Source organism: Lobosporangium transversale (genome assembly GCF_002105155.1).
Source record: "Lobosporangium transversale strain NRRL 3116 chromosome Unknown BCR41scaffold_11, whole genome shotgun sequence".
Classification (NCBI taxonomy): Eukaryota; Fungi; Mortierellomycota; class Mortierellomycetes; order Mortierellales; family Mortierellaceae; genus Lobosporangium; species Lobosporangium transversale.
In genome coordinates, this window is record NW_019028989.1 from 855,137 (window position 1) to 872,606 (window position 17,470).

General features: G+C 41.5%; 2 protein-coding genes and 1 non-coding gene across 3 annotated transcripts; all 3 read right to left on the bottom strand.

Annotated features, from left to right (window-relative positions):
- Positions 1-4,514: 4,514 nt before the first annotated feature.
- Positions 4,515-7,528, bottom strand: BCR41DRAFT_420865 (VTC domain-domain-containing protein). Its single transcript, XM_022029956.1, has 5 exons — positions 7,105-7,528; positions 6,799-7,011; positions 6,034-6,706; positions 4,869-5,930; positions 4,515-4,759 (listed from the first exon to the last, which is right to left on the bottom strand). Exons 1-5 carry the CDS (start codon positions 7,273-7,275, stop codon positions 4,665-4,667), a joined length of 2,214 nt encoding a protein of 737 aa, XP_021883216.1. The 5' UTR covers positions 7,276-7,528; the 3' UTR covers positions 4,515-4,664.
- Positions 7,529-12,742: 5,214 nt separating this feature from the next.
- BCR41DRAFT_t49 lies at positions 12,743-12,823 on the bottom strand. Its single transcript has one exon. It is a non-coding gene; the product is annotated as a tRNA-Ser (tRNA).
- An 886-nt stretch (positions 12,824-13,709) lies between these two features.
- On the bottom strand, positions 13,710-17,181 carry BCR41DRAFT_25001 (arsenite-resistance protein 2-domain-containing protein). The gene is made up of 9 exons (XM_022020175.1): positions 16,928-17,181; positions 16,567-16,744; positions 15,838-16,441; positions 15,289-15,726; positions 14,988-15,138; positions 14,792-14,891; positions 14,532-14,685; positions 14,006-14,406; positions 13,710-13,891 (listed from the first exon to the last, which is right to left on the bottom strand). The coding sequence occupies exons 1-9, from the start codon at positions 17,079-17,081 to the stop codon at positions 13,801-13,803; spliced, it is 2,271 nt and encodes a 756-aa protein (XP_021883217.1). The 5' UTR covers positions 17,082-17,181; the 3' UTR covers positions 13,710-13,800.
- Positions 17,182-17,470: the final 289 nt, after the last annotated feature.

A 17,470-nucleotide genomic window follows, 5' to 3' on the forward strand; every position in this document is an offset into this window, starting at 1 on the left:
GCACCCGAAGACATTTTTCATGTGCAGTATATGTGCATCGAAAACATCTAAATAGGATAGAATCCGTTACTGGAGCTGTGTCTGTAGAATCATCTGCTTTTGACGTTGAGCCATCAACTGTCGTGCCCGCCTCAGCGGCCTTTTCCTTTGTAGCGTCAGAATTTGAGATAATGATAGTGCTCTCTCTGGTATCTTTAGGCTCACTGGATGTATCCACTGTTGTCGTTGTCAACTCTGTACTAAGTGGTAAATTCTCTGTATCAGGTTTTAATTGGGTAGGCTCTCCCGGCTCTGTTACCTTTACGGGAGAAGGCGTTCGTCCAACCCACCCATGGCATTCTAAACACTCTGCACCCTTATTCTTGATACATGCCTCACATCGGAAGCCAGTCCCAATCAAGCTATCTGTATAAGACTTTCTCAAACAGAGCCGATGGTAGCCTGCAGAGCAACATTCACAAAGTAGAAGTGACCCTAATGGTTCGTCATCATCCTCATCATCGCTCTTCTTTTTGGATTTGCGCTTGGTGATCTCGCCACGCTGGCCACATCGAGTGCAGAATGGATGGTGTGCCAGAACAAAGTTGGACTCTGTGGAAGTGGGCACTAAAACCTTTTTTTGCTTTGGAACCGCCAATGTCTTTCTTTCGACTTTAGCTTTTAAAGGAGTCACTTCATCTGAAGAGCCATCAGAAGAATCCAAGACAGGCTGAGGCTTGATGGTCGCCTGGGCCCTCCGTGGGTAGCCTCGTGCTGAAAGCGTTGTTGCAGGAGGTGTATCTTGTTCCTGTTCCACACCATCATCACCGCTTGAGTTAACTTTTTTTGATCTACCAGCGCTCTTTTTGCTCCGGGATCCTGAATACTCTGTACCTTCATCAGAATCCTCTCCTTCATAATATTGCACATTGGTTCTAGCCTTTGTTCTCGTAGGACGAGGTGTCGCTGAAGGTCTCCGCTTTGAAGCATCGATGTCATTTTTGATAGCGGATTGCTGAGATTTACGTGATGGTGGTGGCGATGGGGTATGAGACTTGATATCCGATTTCGAAAATTGACTATGCTCATATTCTTGTACGAGGTCATCCCATTTGCCTAACGCTTCGACAGATTCCTGTTGAACAAAAGTCAAAATTTTAGATCAGTAATGCGAGCAAGCGACGTGTCCCAGAAAAATGATCTCCAAAGAGAGATTGAAACAAAGCAAAAGCTTATTCATAGGAGAAGTAACAAACTTGTCCATACAAATCAGCAAATCGCTTAGTAGAACTGTTCTAATATGCTTTTTTTTTTTTTTTTTTTTTTTTTTTTTGGTCAGTTGTTGCACAGTTAGATCGATCCTTCTCCACTTCCCCTTTTCCTAGTTCTCCACCTCCCTTGATGTTCTTTGCGTTGTACGGCTGGTTTCCTCCCCTTTCATTCCTATCTGGGCTATTTTTTCTCTATCCAGTCCTTTTTCAATTAACACCATACTCTCCACTCCTTTTTTTTTTTTATAGATGTAAAAATTGTCAATTTCTTTCTCCTATTTTTGCTCTTATGCTTTAGTATGCTCAATGCATATAGCACACGATTCTCTCCTTGATATCGTGGCCTCGTAGAATTACTGTAAGCATTGTTCCTGACCACGTTACTTCAACTACAAATCTGCTAATTGATATATTGGAGCTGCATGGGTTGAATATAGATCTCTCTTTCTTAAAGTAAGAGCAATCATCCACATACAGCCATGTAGGATGATCCCGACCGGCTATGTGAAAACAGAGGCGTATCGAATATGAAAACATTTTTGCGTCGTTGATTTATCAACTGTCTTACCTCAGTGGTTTCACCATTCGTCCATAACACTGTATACTTAACAGCACCGCCTTCCTGGATGGTCTGATCAAGAATCTTACGAACTTCCCCCTTTGATGACACGGTAGGGTCCGTCATTGTAGTGTCAATAGCATCCGTTTCCATTTGACTGTTACTGCTCATTGACAGATCATTTTGTTGTTCCTGAGGATCAATGTCCATCGTCGCAAGAAATGAAAATCAAATAAATGCTCTGAAGGCGATGAACGCGTTACAAGTGCTTAAGAATGAGTGGCTATGCCTTGATATTGCGTCAATGTTGGAAGATAATGATGGTACCGAAGGCCGCGTTGGACAGCTCTATTGTTGAAACCAAACGGTGATGAACAAAGCAAAAACCAGGTCAGACAACAAACAGTAGTCAGAATGAGTACTGCATGGAGCGATGCGTTAACAGCTAAGTTTGTTGTTCTGTGCCTGTATTTGTGTATAAACTAATATATATCAGTGTATTTGAACACATGCAAAAAGTCCTCCCAGGAACAGAGAAATGTATAATGCGATTGAACCCCACAGCGCACGGTTCAGCTGAAAGATAGACGCGTCTTTTTTGTTGTTTTTGTTTTAACGCTTTTTATGAATGCTTTCTCTTCTTTTTTTAAAGTTGTAAAGTGGTGATTGCCATGACGAGTCCAAGATGAAGGAAAAAAAAAAAAAAAAAAAAATCTGGAAAGGTGAAATGCCGCGAAAGATAGACAAACAAAATTAAAGCTGGGGAGGAGAAAGAGGGGGCACGCTGACGTCTTCCAGTACCCGGAATGATGCTGGCTAGTTGGAACAGTGAAAAATATGTGGTGTTGTAATCGTTGATGGAAGCGCTGAACAGGAGTTCAAGCGTTGGCTATTTACTAACCTATAGCAAAAGTGTAGGAGTAACAAAAAGATACCCATGGCTACAACTAGCACACAGAAAACAGATGCCAGAAGGGACTCGATCTGATTATTAAATAAAGAAAAAAAAAATAGCTGGTCTACAAAATTTCCGTCACCCGTCTATTCCCATGCCAAATGATATGGAACAAGGACCCCTGCCAGCAGCTAGTTGATCACGGACATGGTGATAATAATTAAAAGCTGTCAAAATAACCAAGGCTCGTGGAGCACTGAAATGACCTTGAACCCAGTAGGGGCCAACACCGCAATCAGGGGAACGAAGACCTGTATATGTGCTCTATCCATCTACATACTACCGTAACACCCGAATGCGTTGAAACTAGTTGCAGTGCAATGACAGACACCAATTGGCGCTACAGTTTGAAATGGATGGATGTGTTCCAAAGAATAAAAAAATGAAGTTGGTGGCAAAGGGCTTCCATACGCTATGTAATATGATTATTGCACTTTGTCGAAAAGTAATATGACGTGCAAACGAGCCAGGGATGAATTGACAAGAATAGAGGGACAAGAGCACAAAAGAGGGGAGTAAAGGTATTCAATAAAGAAGAATTCGAATATCATGTTTGAACGCTGCGGAAAGATGATGGGATTTATGAAAGAGCACAAAAGGAAAGAAAGGCGAGTATGTCTTTCGTCAGTCTTTTTTTTTTTTTTTTTTTTTTTGACCCTTACCTCGGGTTTAATTCGGTTTTAAAGACAAACAATAAGCTGATCTCTAGTGACAGGTTTCCAAATGAGAAGGAAATGCACAAAGGAACAATAGAAGGAGAGAGGAAGAAAGAGAGAAAGAGAGAGGTATGTCGAATGAAGTAAAATGACAAGAGAGACCAAGTTGCTGGTTGGAATGAATTGACCCGTGTGCACTGGCGAGGTAATGTTTGTATGTCTGTGTGTTCGTATGAGTGAGTGTTCTGGCGTCCAAGAGGGAGAGCAATAGGATGGAGGGCTGGTGGAAATAATAATAAAAAAAAGTGATGGCGATTAACCAAGTGGTGATGGTGGGAGAGAGGGGAAGGGAAGAAAAGAGAGGGAGGGGGTGTCAGAGGGAGAAAAAGAAAGGGAAAAGAGGGAAAAGAAGGGGCGAGTGAGTCTGTTTGACTGCGAACGAGTAAGAGTGAGAGCAAAAAGACGGGATCCCATCTCGCATTTTCCCTCTTAGATATGATGATGATGATGATTACTTTTTGCAGTGCACACGCATCACATTTATTCACATACAATTCAACATATTAAAATGGACTTGTATCACATAAACTCTTATGCTCAATCCCTATTTTTTGGTGTGTTCTTATTAATTCAAACACTTCATTGTCTCGTTTCCCTCCTACAACTAATCCTATCACACAATATACAATACATTCTTAAAAAAAAATCATTAATAGATCAATTGATCCATATACCCATCTACGTGGACTCGTCTCGAAAATCCTTCAGGTACCTATCACTATCGCATATGGAACGACAAGGAAAAAAAAAAGCATTTTCAACCCATGCTGTCATTATCTGGTCTCCTCTTTATTAGAAACAGTCGGATATGGGCTCGGACCATCTGTATATGCATTGAGAGGATCACTCTGCACTGAGTAGAGTAAATGTTCAAGCTGCAGACCAAGCTAGACCAGACTAGACCAGATGGTTCCCGCCTTGACAGTAGCGCAACAAATATGAGAAACAACTTTCGAATAAGGAACCTTTGTCTCGCCTCTCGTCCAATGCATATTCCTCCGAAAAAAAAAAAAAAAAAAAAAAAAAAAAAGCCAGCCAATTTAAGCTCAACGGTGCCACTTAAAATGAAAAAGGGCGCTCATTATCACATGATTTATTTGTTAAATAAGTAGTAAAATAGTAAAAATGCAATGCAATGAAAGTTAGGTGTATCAATTGCTACTTGAAAAAGACTAATGCCTACTTCATGGCTTCGACTTGACGCTCGACTTGAGGTAAAAGTTCAGCGAGATAGCTGTTAAAATACATACACACATCAACGTGGGCATCACAGGCTCATCTAAAGGAGAACAAAGCGCCAAACCCGTAAACAGTGCAAAAATCATGAGTAACAAAATCGTTTACCCCGTTTTTTTTCAGTATTAAAACTATTTTTCATCTCAACTTACCATAAGGACCTGGGTCCTTATTACGTAGCATTGTTAGACGCCTCTCATACAACCAGATCGAGTACACTAGCGTTAGCAGTGCAGTGATGGACAACAGTATACCAGCGAATCGTCCAATGTTATCACCAGCATTGTAAAGACTGACCCCAAGAGTGCCGATAAGAATAGCGATATGCATCCACTTGAGGAAAGTACGTTCATTAGCAAAGAAAACCTTTGCCTCGACCTTAAGAGGACCCACAACCTTCTTCGGTTTGGGTGGAATGATCTTGATCTGAGGGACAAGATCTTGTTGGCTATCATTAGGACCAAGCAGTGGACTGGTCTCGTGTGCATCTTTGCCTTTACCAGACTTCTTGAAGACACCCCCGAGACCCTTAAAACCAAAAGGCCTCTTGTTAATGCTGGAAGGTCTGGAGGAGGCCCTTGAGGATGAACCATATTGCCCGTTCCCGTTCTGGCCGTATTGTGAGTCGACCACAATATCCATTGACTTGTTCTTTCCTTTGGAAAGAGATCGTGTGCTGGCTCCATTTTCAGATTCCGATCTGGACACAACGGAGGACCGACGGCTGTTGATACTATGAATTTCTGCCATGGATCCTGACCTGCTAATCGGAAATGTATCTGTTGCCAACTGACCACGCATGGACTCTGAAGTGCGAACGGACTCCTTTTCAAGTTGGGCGAGCCAGAATGGTAAGAGAGCCACGTGGCTTTCGAGTAGCACAGCAACACCGTGAACATACTTTGAAAATGACTCGGCTGACTCAACTAAATGACTGTTCATAAGTTCATCGACCCACCCTGGCGTAGATTTGCCAATAGGCAGCTCCAATTTGACTTCCAGGATAGCATAATTGAAGCGAGTGATATCATTCTCATAGGCCGTCTTGGTTCCTAAAGGATAATCAATATCCATTCGACGCCAGTGATTGCCGGAACGCGTGGTGTTGTCCAGGTTATCCTCACGAATCATGCAAAGATCAGTGTCCAGAGATAGACGAACACGCTTGTCTCCAGGGATCTGAAATGCGGTTCTGTTATAAACAGTTCTCAAAACTGGTACAGCACAAAGTCAAAAAAAAAAAAAAAAAAAAAAAAAAAAGATTAGTTCTTTAGTTTGAATGCGTAGTTGATCCTATCTTCTCTGTATTTAGCTTACCTGGCTTGAGTTTCATATCAACAATAGTCTTTTGAACATCCTTGACCATTTCCTCAAACTTCTCAATTTCTGTAGGAGATTTGGCTCCTTGGTCCCTCAGTTTAGCAATCTGTCGGTCCATGGTGTACTCTCCCTTCAAGAAAGCATCGACGTACTTTTCTTTAATAGTGAAGCGGTCATGATATTCGCCGAACTTATTGATCTCATGGTGGATCTTGCGCTCAACATAGATTTCATTGTTGGAGGGACTGCCATACCAGCGCAAACGAATGGCTTGTGCGCCTTCCTTGCGCTCCAGTTTATTGTTGTAGAGATCAAATGCAGAGTTATCCAGATAGACAGATGAAAGCGAGGGATCCAAAGACTCTGCTGTATTAGGCCCACGAGGAGTATAAAGAACTACAGGCAGGTGTTTGAGTACGGTGGTTTTGACCTCCATCACATTGTCAGGGTGCACCCAGAACTTGAATGACTTGCGATCCAGTCCTTCGATGTTAGCCCTTCCTGTGAAAGTAGAGGGTGTGATAGGTGTTCCGAATGCAAAGGAGTCTGCGCCAAGAGTATGATAAAGCTTCGAGAGACGCACGACAAGCGAGTCAAAGTTGACGTTGTAGAAAGTGCGCGACTTCAACTGAACCATGAAGACGGGTCTTAATTTATAAGGCACATTTTTCTATATCACCATCCAAACATCAGAATAGTAGAAAATAAGCTTTACTGAACATGTCTCAAGATGGTCCAGCAAGCATAAAAAAAAAAACTTACGTCGTGCTTCTTAACGATCTTGAGAAAACCAGCATAATTGGTTCTACAATATTTTGAGAGCTGATTAACTTCATCTGTGATCTCAGTGATGGTTGATGTCAACGACTCCAATTCCTTTTGGTTATAAGACTGCTGGAAGGTGGCAACACGCAATTCGGCTTTAGAGGTCCTCTCCTGGAGCTCCTCAAACTTTTCGGTAACGAAATTAAAGACCTAAAAGGAAGGAAGAGTTTTTATTAAGTTGGGGATTCAATGATATGTCAGATTGACCCACAGCTATTAAGAAGCTTGCCAACCAAAGCATACCTTTGTCAAGTCACCATCAATGGTCTCACCAAAGATGCCCTCGTCACGCTCTGTCCAGCCTGCAGGCTTGGACAGGCCCTGTTCGAGTTGCTCCTTGAGTTCATTATATTGGACATAATTGTCCTTCCATGGAGGGTAAATGGAATCTTGCAAATTATCGCCAAACTTCATTGTGGATAAAGCACGAATTAAGTGTTACTGTGGCAATGAGAGAGGATTATGAATTGTGAGAAATATTCAATAATGAGCACATACACGAGTTAAAACTAAAAGGAATATAAGAGAATGAGAGGAGTGGAAAGGAAGGAAGGGAAAGAAGAAATAAAAAGGGAAGGAGAGAGTAGAGAAGCAGAGAGAATGAGAGTGAATGCAAATGAAAGAAATAATAATGAAAAACAATGAAATAAAGAAAGAAAGGAAAGAGTGAGAGAGGTGAGAAAATTAGATCATATTTTTTTATTTATTTGATCTTGCAGTCCAGAGGATTGACTATGAAAACCTTTTAGACCAAGAAACTGTGAATAATCGAATTGCTTACTGATGGTATCCGACGTACTGTAGTCCATCGTTCATTTCTTTCCAATCATTGTCATCCTCACTTGTTTTCTGATAATATCGCATACACACAATAATACAGCTTCGAAGCATGTAAGCTTATACGAGCTGTCTAGGCTTGATGGATTACATTTTTCATTTTTATGTTCGTGAAAATATCTGGGAAACGGTGACCTTTCTTTCGTACTCAGTATCAAACTTGCTTATAGTTTATTTTTTTGTACAAAACCAGGTCGGTTTATCTAAATTCTCTATTAGAACCAAGCAATTCAAGCACTTCAGCAATTTCGCTCCATAGATTCAAGCTCCTCTCAAATGACTTGTCTGTGTGTCCAAATCTTTGTTGTCATATTGAACTTACATTGAGCGCGTCGCGCAGAGAGGGAAGTGAGTGGATGATGATCAAGCCTCGCATCAGCTCCATTCAACCTATCATTTTCGAAAATCTCTGATTTGAAAAATATTTCGGCCAGTCCCAATGCACAATTAAGCAACGTGCTCAGCGTGCTCAATTAGAGCAAAAGATCCGATGCTGCTACGTTTTTTTTTTTTTTTTTTTTTTTTTTTTTTTTTTTCAAACGCCCAACTACGATATGTGCCACCTATATTCATCTCTCACTAAAGGATTCTGTTGGTGCAATTATGACTGTACCAGATGGATCTATTACTTCACTCTTCTTTAGGCAAATTGTCAGCAATTTCCGTCAAAAATTAATGTCTACTTTTGCTCACGGACCATTATCAACTGAACATTTTCTATCTTTCTTATTGAACGTAGTGACTTTTAGCATTTTTCTTTGGCCAAAGGCAGCAAACCGAAACTAGAAAAAAGAAAAAAGATCTCCTTTTTAGTGGAGGAGATCATCTTGCAGGCCCTTTGTCTCTTTTTTAATTTCCCAGGTTGCTGATCTAATGCAGCACAATAATAGATCATCAATAATCAAAATCTTTTTTGTTTATCCTCAGCCTTTGGTTTTTGCAATCATAGCCACTATTATTCTATTTTATTTGTATACTAACCAGTGTAGTGCACATGACCTTTACAGAAATTACAAATGAATAAATTTATTTGGTATCACGTGCACTGGCCATCGATTATATTGCACTACCACTTACGTATCATGCATTCAGCGTCCCAAAAAATGCACTGTATACCTAGGCTATTTTTATGAAGTTTTCTAGGTACTCAGGCACCTTTTTTTTCACCTTTAATGCTGATTGGCGCAAATGAGATCACGCCATGCAAGAAAAGGTTGATTTGTAATGTCAGGAATGAATGAGGATGAAGCTGACAAAAGGAAAGGTGAGAACAATAAATTGAAGTCCATTTTGCTTCTCATTCTTTCATTCCTCTTTAACTAATCTATCTCACAAAACCACGTCATTATATCTATCTACCCGCTTTCATATTACTTAAATTATGTCTTCCTCTAACAACACTGCTTCCTCTTCCACCAGCCAAGTTGCTGGCAAAAAACGCGCTCGTGAGGAATTGGAAAACGACAAGAGCGCAAGTCGCCAGACCTCACCTTCCCTAGAAGGTCCACCTGCTGCCCTAGCGTTCCACTATGTGCCATGGGAACGTCCCACCAAAAATATACACGAAATCCAGAAGCTCTTTCTTGAGGGTCCATTCTGTACTTTTAGGGAGCGGGAAGACAGTGAGCTTTATCAGGATGGCGATGAAGGGAGTCCTCGCAAGATCCTCTTTCTAGAGGGAGTGCTAAAACGCGATTTGTCCAGCAAACCCGTGACGCGTGGCAAATTTGAGATTTTCGGGCTTCATGAACCATCGCTGATCAAGCAGCTGAAGCGTCGTGACCTCAGGCTGATCAAAAACACGGAATTGCAACGGTTAGAAGCGTTAGCTAGGGCCTCGCAACGTGCACCGGCTGCTGTCGTTTCAGTTGCAACAGAGACTGACCGTCCAGAGTCGACGCTAGAGATGTCAGAACGACAGCTCCGAACGGTTCTCACTGAACTGGAATCAGTTAATGTGGACTCGCCTCGTAACAAGCTTTTGCAAGAAAAAGCAGCACTGTTGTTAGATGTGTATAGAACCTTTAAACCAGTTGCGGAATAAAGTGTTGTTTTCAAAAATATATATTATCATGAGTATAAAAAATTCGTACGGCGGTGCACTTTGGAGAGTACATCAAAACCATAGCTTTTTATTTGCCCTTCTTCTTTTGGATAGACTTAAAGTACGCGTTTGAGGACCCAGCTTGCCTGATTGCAGTATCCATTGTCGTTTTTGCCTTTATAACTCTGTCGTTCAGTGTTGGTCCTTCAGTCTTCAGGACCTCAGCCAGAGTAGCAAAGATAATTCTTCGCTTGAGCATATACTGGTTCCTAAGATTAGGATTCCAGCCTTTGCGCCAGTCCTTTTGGAACCTATTCAAACTCCAAATCGATGGCTTTGCCCCCTGGGCCGTAAACCATTCATCCCAAAGAGGAAAAAGAGGGGTGACCCTTGACAACATAGAGAAATTTGGGGCTGCAGCTCTGACCTGGTCAATTGGGAGCTGCAAGTAAGTCTCTGCAATCTTATCCGCTAAACATTCCAACTTCATTGTTTCCATGGCTTCATTTATCCCTCCATCTTCCTCTTGTTCCTGCACCTCGGGGTCTACTTGGTCTAGTTGCTCATTTTGGCCTGGTTGCTCGTCTTGGCCTGGTCGCTCATCCTGCTCTGGTTGCTGCTCCAAAGCATCCATCCCCCTTTGTTCAAATCCCCGCGGCTGCTCCTGGAGATGCTGCCTTGGAGGTATATGATGTATAAGGTCATTCAACTGTTGTTCTTGCTCTTTCGCTTGACGCTGCTCTTGTTGCGTCAGAATGCGATGCTCGTTCTCCATATCACTAGCTAAATGCCCAAAAGACCTGGCGGTTGTCTTCGTAAGGTTCGACATTACAGTTTGAAGCCCTTGTACGATGGTTATCATCTCACGATGCATATGACTGCATGTTCTAGACCAGCCAGCATTACTATTCTCCGCTGTAGCTTGGAGTGCGCCCATAAAATCATCACGTACGTAATGATCCAAAGATGACACGCTCGATTTGATGGCTTGAAGCTCTTGATGGATGACTGGAGCATTGAAACGGAGACTGTCGTTTGTTGGTGATTGTGTCTTCTGCATGGCATCGTGAAGTCGCAAAGAAAACTCTTGGAACAGTTGCGACGAAAACACAGGGTTACTAGTGAAAACGTGGTGCTGGCTGTAGATACACAATGGATCGCCATTGCACGCCATCAGAGCAACTGCATCTTGTAAAATAACCTTGCGCAAGTGGGCTAGGATAAGCATGATTCGCATGGCTGGAATGTACTCAGCTGGATAAGGTACTGACTCATTGTCAGGACGATTCAGATCTTCGGGACGATCCATCATAACGTTCTCCATCCATCTGGCCCAATCGACATTGTCTGGAAACAGCTCCTCAATGAATGGAAAGATTTGCTTCTGTAATTCAACAGGCGGTATAACGGTGTTCCGCGGAAGCCAGAAATCCTCATTCTCGTGGAGAAATCCGGCCATTTTAAATGGTACAGTCTGCGCTACCGGACTAAGGTAATGCGTTACCAAGCGGCGATGGTTCCAATTACCATGTTGGGCAATATCTTCGATGCTAGCCCCATTGGCTTGCGCATGTTGCGCCCCAGCCTTACGGCCACTATGAGTAACCTTGGATGATGTGTAATGCGCTAGCTTCATCACCTCGCTTAGAGATCTGAGTATGGCTATGCTATTGGTTAGGAAACAGAGTACAAAAACTTCATGTAATGGCGTATTTGCATTTCTGATAATTTCACTTGCCTGTAGAGAGTCGCAGCATCCATCGCTTTGTATTTGTCAGAGGCATGTACAAGGTACTGGGATTTCCAGTCATGCATGCGGAAATTTGGAGTAGATTCTTTCGTCTGTTGTGTAAGGTAAAGGGGTATTTTAATCATGGATGAATATTAATAGACAGCTTATATGCTGAGTTAATCTTCAACAGCAACCCATAGAAGCAGCCAATACGTACCATCCACTGCTCGAATAGATAAAAAGCGAGGCATCCAACAGGGCAAATCTCTACGTCCTTGTTACGAATAAATACAGAATGGAGCGTATGATCATTGTTCATTTTTCCTTGAGGGATTGCTATTACAATCCCAAGTGCGAACTGGTGTCCATTTCCAGCAGTCGCAAAGTGGTGGGGAAATAAGTGGCTCACTAAGGCATCTCGTATACTTTGTCCCCGAGTGATCATAAAATGATTAAATGCAAAACACAGACGATTACGCGCGCCAACTAGCTTCTGTGTCCTGGAGACAGCACTCAGATGCTTATAGCTCCTGCTCCACGAGATCTTCATAAATTTCTTGAACATAGATAGAGGATATCCCGCACCAACTGTCAGTTGCAGAACGTCCTGGGACGACGTTCTTTTGTTCTGGTTCAAAAGTAACGTTCATAATCTGTTTCTAGCTCTGCTGATATAAAAAAAAAAAATAAATAAATAAAGAAAGAAGGCGTGAGACTGAGGCCATAGAGGGTCGGCGTACGGCTCTAAGCAAATGGGATACATAATGGGTCCTTTGCTCAGAAGCACTCCTACTCTCTTAGAGGGTGTTGGTATTGCGTTTTATTGAATCCATCTTTTTTTTTTTTCTAAAGGGGTTACGGGGACAAGAGACAGGAACGCCGAGAAAGTAAATGAGTGAGTGGGAAGGAGAGCTTACTCGGTTTAGAAGGGTTTGGAAAGGTGTTGGGTGTAGCAATGAAGAAGGAAGAAAAGGAATGCATGAATGCATGAGACATTTTTTTTTTTTTTTTTTTTTCCCAGTATAGCCTGGGAGGTATTTGCAGAGGTTACAAGCAGGATTACAATTGGTGCGAAAACACAGTCACATATATACTTATTGAATACAAATTTTGTAATTTAAATTGTTAAGATTTCATTTTGTAATCCGATTACAGCAAACTACCGTTTCAGTAATAAAAAGATTTGCTGATTTAGATCATTTAAGCTTTGACACGGAAAAAATACACATTCCCTTGTGTCAGGGAGACACATAAAACAAGAAGAATCGCGACAACAGCAGGATTTGAACCTGCGCGGGAGAACCCATGAGATTTCTAGTCTCACGCCTTAACCGCTCGGCCATGTTGTCTCAGTTATAAATGTGTCGTAGAGCATCTACTAGTGATCTCTGAAAACTAGTAGGTAATGATGAAAAATGAAGAATTGGGCAAGAGCCTCGTGGTTTTGGGATACGATAGTGATCCTAAGTAATGCTTTGAATGATTTTGAGGATGCTGCAAAAGGGCATCGATAATAAGAAGAGAGATGCCGTTTTTGCAGTGAAGGAAAAAGCTACTTAAATACTATTTAAAAATGGTAGAAAATAGGATGATAGGAAATAAATAAATTGAAAGGAAATACATATTTAGGTAAATGAATAGGCGTCATTTACGACATAAAGAGTGGTCTCTTAATAATATATATATAGAAAAAATATGATAGCCACACATCAAGGATTACAAGTTTATAAGCCACTGACCTTTGTTATTTGAAAAAATAATAATAAAAGAATAAAATAAAAGTGTCGTGTCTAATTTAGAGACTCATACCAGCGATATCTCTTTTAGAGAGGTTACATGACCTCGTGTTATCAAAAAAATCTCTTTTAGAGAGGTTTTGTCAATTATAAGCTCATCTATCAAATAAACCATTTGTAATTGATAACGGACAAACCAAAAATGACATCGGTATAAGTCTCACTAGATTCTTTATGCATTTATGGAACTAACATCCAAATAAACATGGTTCCCGTTATCAAAAAAATAAATAAATAAATAAATAAAAGTGTCACCAAGTTCTTTAAAACAATCTTTTGCAAGCACGACCCAAGGGAGCTCAATGCACTCTATGTCTTCAATGAAGACGAGAAATTAAAACAACCTTAGGACTTCAATAATGTTGGTATGAAAATAAAGCCTGTAACACTTGACACTTTTATTTGCCATTTTCATTAGTAGTGTGGCTATCATTACGTCAATGATCTTGGGTCGAGCATCAAGGAAGGGCTTCCGCAAAGTATATCTGATAGGAACATTCCCCACATTGGACGAAGTGTTCGCTGTCCTCTTACCACAGGTTGTACTTTGAGTCTAAATCGCCCTCAGCTGGGGCATCCAGATCCACATATGATTTAACCTTGCGAGGATCAGACATCCTACTGTGTAAGCATTGTTGATCAAATGGGTAGATACGTTCATCAGTCATGCGAACTGATATGAACCATTTTCACTATTATACAATGCCATATGCTTGAATGTATGCATGTCCTTACCTTCTGGGGTCGAGCATCATTGATGGTGGACGGGCGGGGATAAGATCCGGCCCTCTAAGCTTTGATTTGTCGCCTGCATCATCCTTCGAGCCGCCACGCTTGGGTAAGTCAAAGCCAATGCGAGGAATCTGATCCATAGGCGACCCTGCCATTGCTCCAGCAGTTGCAAAAGAGGGTGGCATGAAGCCGGGAGGGAATCCTGGCATAGGTGATACTCCTGGGTTCATGAAGGGCATGCCCATAGGATGACCACCCGACATGAAGCCCATTTGCATAGGCGGTCCACCATACATGGGACCTGGCATATTGAATCCGAATCCAGCTGATGGTTGGGGCTGTTGTTGTTGTGCAGATGGGTTGATATGATTGGGGTCCAATATGTAGTTGTTGAAAAGTTGAATCTATAGAATCAAAGTAATATGATAATATAAGAATGCCCATTCAGCTCAGTGCTTTTGAATCAATACACCAGAGATAGACAACGAATCCAACTATGCTATTTGACTATTTTCATCACTCAACATACGTTGTTTTCAACCGATTTGATTTCCTCTGGATGTTTAGTGCGAATGTGCTTGTGTACAAATTCTTCACCACGGAACGGCTTCGTGCAAATTTTGCAGCGCCATTTTGTGGGTTCATCCTGCTGTGTCTTGCCCTGCAAAAACTTCAGAACACCCCTGCACAAATTCAAATGAAGGAGTAAAAAACATTAGAGCCATGTCATTAAGCCTATATTCATAACAGCTTTTTTAAACTTTTGTTGCTTCGAAACCAAAGTCATACTTCTCGAGTGATTTTCCTCCAAGTTTAACAATCTCCTCATCCGTGGGAGGTTTAAGCTTCAGGTTAAGCTTCTGCTCAAGATTCTTAACCCAGATAGCACCTAGAACAACATAAGGTATACGGGTTAATATAATTTTAAAAACCACGGTCTATAGTACGAGTTACGAATGAAGTGATCAGGAAATGAAATGCCTACCTTTGGAATTGGTAATTTTAGTCTCTGGATTGCGGTAATGCTTGCTGCATTTGCGCGTAAATTCCTCTGCATTGTCACTATCACCTCCGCAATAGTAACAAAAGAAATGAACCTGACGCAAGTACTCAATAAACAAATCAAGGGAGCGGCGCTATTTTTTTTTTTTTTTTTTTTTTTTTTAGAAAAAAAAAAAAAAAAAAAAAAAAAAAAAGAAAAAAAAGAGACGGTCAGCACGGTTACTTGCAAGTTTCAACAGTCTTTTTAATAATTGTTGATTGTTCATAAGATTTATCAGGCATACCTCATTTGCGCGATTAATCGCTGTCTGTGCGCTATCTTCTTCTCCTTCCTCCATAGGAACATCAGATGATTCTAATATCATATCCTTGAGGCGTGCCTGTAATAAAGATACGCCGTCATAGACGGCCACACCAGAGTCCGCTTCCGCAGACTCCATCAAGTTTCTGTCACAGACCTTTGCAATTTCCAGTGCCAGTTCATAATCTGCATGAATCCTAGCCTCAGTGTTGGCAATTTCATGCGTGTATCTGGCACGAGTAGGTCGGTGAGCTGTCGTGGATACCTGAAAGTCTTCTGTCGCAGGCTCGCTTATGGTGGTCAAAGCTTCTTGAACATCTGTTCCTGGCTTGAATTTGATCCAACCAATCCTCTGCAACTCCTTCAAGGGATGAGGTTCGGACAACGAAAGCATCACAAAACCTTCAATTTTTTCGCAGCGCTATTTGATTCATATAAAGTATAAAAACATCGCCATTGTTATTAAATCTAAGGTACATTGAACCTATTTTATCACATAATGCGTAGTAGTAGCCTGTAAGAATAGCCTTACCTCCAAAATTGAAGATCGAGTGACATTTGGTAGAATTGCTCTCAGATATAGCCAAGGTTCTTCACTGTCCTCGCTTGCAAGTTTGACGTCGCCATCCTTGTCCACTGACTCAGAAGCCTCACCATCTGTTTCAGATTTTTCTGTCTTCGCCTCTGCTGATGCCGCATTCGCTTTCTTGGCAGCAGCCTCATCACATGTAGTGTTGTCGTATTTTCCTGCTGCTAGGTCTTCAACAAATTTATTGTAGCGTGCTCTTCGCAGAGTTTGAGCCTCTTCTGCTCGCGACTTTGACAAGTCTGGATGATACTTCTCTTGGAACCAAGCTTCTGTTTTGTGAACATCAAAGAATGCTGCATATTGTTTAGCTGTAAACTCTTCCTTGTAAGTCCCGTACCGAGATTGAAGCTCTTCATCTGAATAGCGCTTGTATCGATGAGAAGCACGATCAAGATTTCTGAGATATTCACAATACTGCTTAAACGAAATCAGATGATCAAGCTTCATGGGATCGTCAATCCTGTCGGCATTTCCCCAGTTCGGAGGCATTTCCCCATAGGGCATGGGATCCGGTCCATCTATATCTCCATAGCCATCATCACGACGCCTGACTCAGTAAAGCAATAAAGATTGGGAAATGAGAATGGTTGAATACGAAGGTCCTGGTCATGTCATATTTCCTAAGAAAAATAATTCCAATTCAATGATGGTGTCCAGATCGTTGCTGTTTACCTTGGTCCACGATAGTCGCCATATCCTCCAGGGCTGTCATAGCGACTGTTAAAGTGATCAGGTCGACTGTAACGAGGAGCTGGATTATAGCCATCTCTTTCATAATTAGGAATATAGCGATCACCCGGATCACCTTCGACATCTTTGGAAGAAGAACGGTTTCTCCTAGGACGCCTCTCTGTGATTTGCGGTTTTTTTTTTTTTTTTTTTTTTTTTTTTTTTTTTTAATAATAAAAATATATTGTGTAATAGGCCACATGTTGGAGCTTAGCCGAGTTATAAAGCCGAAAGATAAAGCAATACAGATCATGATGTGATATGAATAAGATAGAAGTGGGTAAAGTTCTGGTAGATCCCATACCTCTGTCGTCAGGAGAAGCCGAGGTCTTTCTTCTTCGCTTATCTCGGCCAAAGTCATCCTTCTCAGGGCTTCGTTCGCGTCTGAATTTGTCGCGACCACGAGAACTAGACTCATCGTCCGAGTAATCTCCTCGACCGTAATAATCCTTTGGCATCGTAATCAATTGGATTTAAAAAAAAATATGTGACACCTTCTATTGTAGGCAGAAAAATAATATGGTCAGGTTAGGGCCGTTGAGAGGGAGGCTGATATACACTTGAGGGGGGAGGGTTCCGAGGAGGAACGTGCTACAGATAATGTTTATAAAACAATAAAGGGAGGAGAGCTTCATGTGTATGTCTCGAAAATACGTTTTTATTCCATACGATGAAGTGTAAGCGATTGCCATCTGATAGTACTCAATGCCAGATGAAGGGGAATATTCCTGCTCCATGAGGCGATCGGATCAATGATGTGAAGAATGAAGAATGAGGAGTATCAGAATGCATCGAATCAGATGTGATGAGCAGAACATATTGATCAAATAAGTGTATTGATTTATGG

Coding starts and splice junctions, on each gene's coding strand:
- BCR41DRAFT_420865 (XM_022029956.1), bottom strand. CDS start 7,275: ATGAAGTTTGGCGATAATTTGCAAGATTCCATTTACCCTCCATGGAAG. Junction 7,012..7,104: donor TTGATGGTGACTTGACAAAG/GTATGCTTTGGT, acceptor CCTTCCTTTTAG/GTCTTTAATTTCGTTACCGA. Junction 4,760..4,868: donor TAAGGACCCAGGTCCTTATG/GTAAGTTGAGAT, acceptor GTTCTCCTTTAG/ATGAGCCTGTGATGCCCACG.
- BCR41DRAFT_25001 (XM_022020175.1), bottom strand. CDS start 17,081: ATGCCAAAGGATTATTACGGTCGAGGAGATTACTCGGACGATGAGTCT. Junction 14,686..14,791: donor GGAGGAAAATCACTCGAGAA/GTATGACTTTGG, acceptor GAATTTGTGCAG/GGGTGTTCTGAAGTTTTTGC. Junction 14,407..14,531: donor TCAAATCGGTTGAAAACAAC/GTATGTTGAGTG, acceptor TTGATTCTATAG/ATTCAACTTTTCAACAACTA.